The 6,000-nt window shown below is 39.2% G+C and overlaps 1 protein-coding gene across 1 annotated transcript in view; it reads right to left on the bottom strand.

The window, feature by feature from the left end:
- Positions 1-518: 518 nt before the first annotated feature.
- The window catches only part of LOC136872028 (probable cytochrome P450 49a1), a 29,076-nt gene continuing 23,594 nt past the window's right edge, over positions 519-6,000 (bottom strand). Inside the window, exons 11-12 of the mRNA XM_068227302.1 lie at positions 4,858-5,064; positions 519-931 (exon numbers count right to left, since the gene is read on the bottom strand). Of these exons, the coding sequence (XP_068083403.1) occupies positions 824-931; positions 4,858-5,064 (315 nt within the window). The 3' untranslated portion in view covers positions 519-823. The remainder of the gene's footprint in view (positions 932-4,857; positions 5,065-6,000) is intronic.

The following is a 6,000-nucleotide window of genomic DNA, read 5'->3' as shown; positions in this document are numbered from 1 at the left end:
AGATTAGAACTGTGAACTAGATAAGGATTTTCAGGGCTGAGTTTCTATCAATGTAGATAAGGTAATAATTCATAGTTAGAACCGTGGAAGGAGCACAATATCCTCAAATGAGGGCGGTCCTATCACGCGATCCTTACAACCACTTGGAAGGAAACCAACCGCCAGCATACCGAAATAAAACGACTTATTGGCCATGCTGGATTTCTTGGATGAGAAATATCATGCGTTTCATCGTGATTTTGTGCTTGAATCATACACGTAAATTGACAAACCGCTTATGCAGTGATTTTTCGCATAATTTGTGCCTGAAACGTGATTATCATAACTTGGTGTGTTAAACTGATAAATGGGTAACTCCTTTATTTTATGTGCAATTTCTTCAATGTCAACTTCTTTACAATGCTTACATGACTATTTTTCTTCTCCTGTAAAATTCATTTTTTATGGCTTATTACCTTTCCCGTGTCAATGCCTCTCAAATCATGTTCTCATGAGAGGAATGTAAATCAATTACAAGCTTGTGATAACACATTGTATTTATTTTTATAAAATTTGCACTCATATTGAACTTATATTTACAATTCCATATGCTTCTACACAAGAACGTTTGGTGGGGATCAGTGACATATCATCGTTGCGTCTGCAAAAACCGATATGTGACGCCTATTATGCTGGAACAATACTGATCTGCAATGCATACTTCATTAAGAACGAAAACTATTTGAACATCGTCGCACAATATTGAACCTTAGACGGCGACAGAGCAACCAAAGTTCTAAGCAGGACACATAGCGTTTTTCGCAGGTGGAACGGCGATATGAGACTATGATCTCTCTTCAAGTTTGTAGTTCAGTTTATTTGCAATGTAAGACAAACCCTGCACTTCTTCCTTCAAATCTTCGTCATGGTCCACACGGAAATTTCGAAAAATCTGAAATACAACAATCATGATAAGTGATTATGTGAGGGCGGCCGTATTGGCACAGAATCTGTATTATTGTGATCAGGTATTACATGTTCAACCCTTTACACTGCAAAGGACTAGCACGGGAGTTGTAGCATCCAACAAGTAATTTTTATTTTATTACTGTTCAAATTATTCACACAAAATGTTCGTATTTTCTCTTTCGTGTAGTAGAATGATAATATGGATATTCCTTAGACTTTATTTAAAGTGTTTGTACATTAGCGAAATAATATAGCATTATGTTCATAATATAAATAGGATCTAATATAATTAGATATCAACTGAAAAATATTAAATGGTCTTCCAAAAATTTTACTTAAATAAAAATGAATAACCGTTGGAATAGGCCTGTATTGAGTTTGTTCGTATGTGTATATTGACGTAGCTAATGAATTATATTTTTCGAATATTTTGGCCACTAAGTTCAATATTTCATATCTTTTAATATGGTAATAATATGCTTGTCTCTATTGATAATATTTACTTTTAGGAATTATGGAGATTGTGCTTTTGAATGGATGCCTACATATCTTGAAAACAAAACTCGGATAATTTCAGCAGGTGAAGCTTTAACGACTCGGGGGAGCAGTATGTTTCCTTACATGTCGACGGTGCCCGAGCAATAGCTTGTATTCCGCAATGCTCTTCCTATCCATTATTTTCCTGAAGAATTGTCACGCTTCCCAGCCATACACGGATATGCAGTCCATCAGATAAATATTCATAGCCTTCATTTACCTATGCCAGTAAGTAAAGGAAAATTAAACTTATTGTACTGTAATGTAGAGATCTACTGCGGGAGGAACTATAGAGGATATAGGAAATAGAATAAATAAGGCTAAAGGAGCATTTGCAATACTGACACCAATCTGGTAATCAAGGGAACTTTACACCTATACCAGAAACTTAACACCTATACCAAACTACTCTTCTTCAATACAAATGTCAACCTATTACTGCTCTATGGGTGTGAAATTTGGAAGACTAACAAACAACTGATTAGCAGACTCCAAACAGACTCCAAAAATTTGTGAACAGAATTTTGAGTAATATCCTGAGGATATGGTGGCCACAAGTTATCTCCAATGAAGAGACGTGGAGAAGAACCCATCAAATACCCACTCACATTGAGATGCGTCGTAGGAAATGAAATTGGATTGGACATGTATTGCGACGAGATAGAGACAACATAGCAAGACAAGCCCTAGACTGGAATCCAGAAGGAAGCAGTAGAAGAGGCAGACCAAGGAATACATGGAGGAGGAGTGTAATAGTGAAAGGGATTGAGAAAGGAGGCAAGACGTCGATCGAGTCAGGACTATGGCGCAGAACAGATTCCGGTGGCGGAAATTCATTGTTGCAGTTAGGAGATACAGGAAATAAGTAAGTCAAGGCACTGTAGGAATGTTCGTATTCGTGAATTATTTATGCACCCTTGCGGTATAGTGCATTTAAGGTTCATTTTCCTTTACACATTATCACAGGAAAATGAACGCAGCGAAGATTGTTCTGGGAGGGAGCCGTGACTAGTCTTAAGAGGGATAATAGTTCGGAAAAGTATTGTGGGATACGAGTTATTGCTCGCGCACCGTCGATATATAAATTACATCATCAATGAACTGGAATCACAGATGACAACTTTGGGGAGTGATATTATATTGTATGAGTAATATATAAATTGAAGAATTGTAAGCAATGACAAAAACACCTGGATGAAATTTTTAGACGATCAGTAGACAGCGGAATGCTAATAAACGGAGTGAAAAGTTAGATTGTAAGTTTCACCAAGAGGACGTCCGACTCGTTAGCTGAATGGTCAGAGCACTAGCCTTCGGTTCATAGGTTCCCGGGTTCGATTCCCGGCCAGGTCCGGATTTTAACCTTCATTGGTTAATTCTAATTGCCCGGGGGCTGGGTGTTTGTGCTGTCCCCAACATCCCTGCAACTCACACACCACACATAACACTATCCTCCACCACAATAACACGCAGTTACCTACACATGGCAGATGCCGCCCACCCTCATCGGAGGGTCTGCCTTACAAGGGCTTCACTCGGCTAGAAATAGCCACACGAAATTATTATGCCAAGAGGAAAATTGTCCTCACTTCCAAGTACTGTGGTGATGGGGGGCATGCACATCATGTGGGCTGGCGTAAGTGTTAGGTTTTATGTAAGGAAATAGCGCCGTTGCAGTAATCATATAAACAAGATAGTAAACAAGGGTTAGAGATTTATCCATGTCGTTGTGAGATATTTAGGGGCTCCGGTTGTACAGTACCACATAGGACCACATAAAAAGTAATGGAAGGCCATCTAGAACCTAAAATTGTGCTACTAGATCTCTGTAAATTTTCCTGAGCTACCGCATCTAATATTATATACGTCACCTGATTCCACTGAATTACGCCAAGTATTTTTGAAGTTATACGGTTTTAACTGTTGGAAGGTCACATTAGAGAGTCAAAATTTTTGTAAATATGATGTACTCTATATTCTAACTCGTTACAAGCATGACCACAAAGATTATTTTATAGACTTAGCAATAGGTGGGCGTCATTTTATTATAAATGTGAAAATTCCAACAACAACAAAATATGCGGCACTGATTTCGTGTGTTTATGAGCTATCGGCATAAGAAATGTATTCTTGGATGCCATCTGCGGAGTACAAATGAAACTATCAGGGCGGATAAGTCTTACGCCGATATCTCGCCCCAAGATATTGGGCCATACATGAGAAAGACAAAGAAAAATCAACCATCTTGGCGCTGCTTTGAAAAAATTATACTCATTAAAACGTGACACATATTTTGTAAATTTATATATTTATACTAAAATTAACTATTGCTAAGTCTACAAAAAAATCTTGGTGGTGATACTTGCAACCAATTGGAGGATACAGAACATTATATTACCAAAATTTTTGATTTTTTGATGTGACCTTCCAAGGGATAAAGATTCATAACTTCTACAGTACTTGGACTAACTCAGTGAAATCATGCAACATATCGTCGCTGCCGGGACAAAACCTCCTATGAGAAATATTTTAGCTTAGAACTTTGGCCGGTAAGGTTCTGTCTTCTAAGCTCCAATATTGTGTGAGTTTTGTCAAGGTACTCTCGCTCTTTATAATGTATGTGCTGCGGGTCAGTATATCTCCAAAAATATTATCACATAGGAGGTTTTGTCCCGGCAACGGAGCTGCAAGAGCTCAGAAGAAAAATTGAAGATGTCTAGTGGCACAATTTTAGTTTACAGATTACATTTCGTGATTCCTTCACGTGGTCTTAAACTTTTGACCGGTACTCTAGTAAGGATGTAAAGGAGAGTATACATTTCCAGTAAAAACCCAGTTTGAGTATGGTACCAGATTTTGGGCTCCTCTCGAGTTTTACTTCTTTTGATAACCGGAAGAGATCCAAAAGGAAGCAGCACGATTTGTTTTGTTTGCTTTTCGACAAACGAGTAGCATTACGAAAATGTTACAATCCTTGGGTTGGGAAGACTTGGGAGTATGAAGATGACCTGGTGGCCTAAATGGTATGTTCCTAGCGGTCAGTGGAGAGATGCCATGAAATGATATTCTTAAACAAAAATATCTGAATGAAGTTTTCAAAAGTAGGAAAGACAAAGTTGAAATCAAGAGGAAAAATTAGGATAAATTAAAAAAAAATATTTGATAAAATCCTTTCAACTCATTTAAGGAAAATCTGGGTAAATAATTGATAATAAATCTGTCACCTGGGAAAAGTCGACAAAATGCGGATGAAGGATAAATGAAAATGATGACATAATTTGAGCTCGAGTGACTGTTTTGATAATTCAAGTTCACAAATACTATAAGCAATGTTCTTCTAAATTCTGACATAAAAAATATGGAGGTACTTACGTTTGCGATTAGTGTCTCAATCTCCAGCTCAGCGAACCGCTTTCCAATACACATTCTAGGTCCAAATCCGAAAGGCAATACGACGAATGGATGCGCTTTCTTAAGCTGATCACTATCCTTGAGCCATCTCTCAGGGATGAACTTCTCCGGCTCTGGGAAATTTTCTTCAAGATTGGAGAGTACCCTGTGTCCCATGATGACATCAGTCTGTGAGGCAAAATATATGAAAAACGTTGAGCAATTTTCGGAATCTCTCGTAATGTACACGTATATTTCCTACAGAAGAAATTTTCGGACTCTTCGAGAAAAATGTAAACTATTGAAATAGTTGACAATTTGTTTTTTGCATAAAATAAATTAAAATTCCTAATAAAATGTGTTAATAGTTTTTAAGAACCAAGAATTATGTTTTAAGTTTCTTATCTCCAAATTACCAATAAGTGTCCGTGGCACCGGCGAGAACGCGCCGGCTCTCACAGCTGGGTTCCGTGGTTCAAATGCCGGCCACTTCATGTGAGATTTCGGTTGGACAGACCTGGCATGAGACAGGATTTTGTCCGGGCACTCCGATTTTCTCTGTCATCTTTCGTTCCGGCAACACTCTCCAACATGGTTTCGTTTCATCTGTCAGTCATTAACCATTGCCCCAGAGGTGTGCAATAGGCTGTGGCAGCCGTCACGATTCCTATCCTCGTCGCTAGATAGGAGCTGTACTCATTCCATTCCTGACTCGTTCGACCCGTTCATCTCCAAATGTCCCCTTTTTGACAAGCCTGTGTTGATACCTCTTTATTTTTAAAACTAAGCAATAAAGCATGCTGCGGTTCCTACTACATTAGATTATAGTGAACTGAACTTCTTTCCTTAAGGTGGTAACACCGCCATGGTGTGTCGGACCAGTTTGGCGGATGCAGAGTGTGATTCGGCCTTCGGCTGGCCGCGGCTGGTCCCTGATCCGGCAGCTCTGCACTCTGAATGGCCAACCGAATAGAGTAGGGATGACCACGGCCTTACCGTGGTTGTACGCCGCTGCATTCGGGAGACAGAGAGGGGCTGGCCCCCACCGTCGGCTGTTCTGAGAACAGTTTTCCGTGGCTTTCCATTCTCCTGCACTAAGGTGAATGCCGGGAAAATTCCTAGTGT

The sequence above is a fragment of the Anabrus simplex genome, chromosome 4 (assembly GCF_040414725.1).
Source record: "Anabrus simplex isolate iqAnaSimp1 chromosome 4, ASM4041472v1, whole genome shotgun sequence".
Lineage (NCBI taxonomy): Eukaryota > Metazoa > Arthropoda > Insecta > Orthoptera > Tettigoniidae > Anabrus > Anabrus simplex.
Note: the sequence above shows the minus strand (reverse complement) of the source record. Positions and strands in the feature narration are given on the sequence as shown.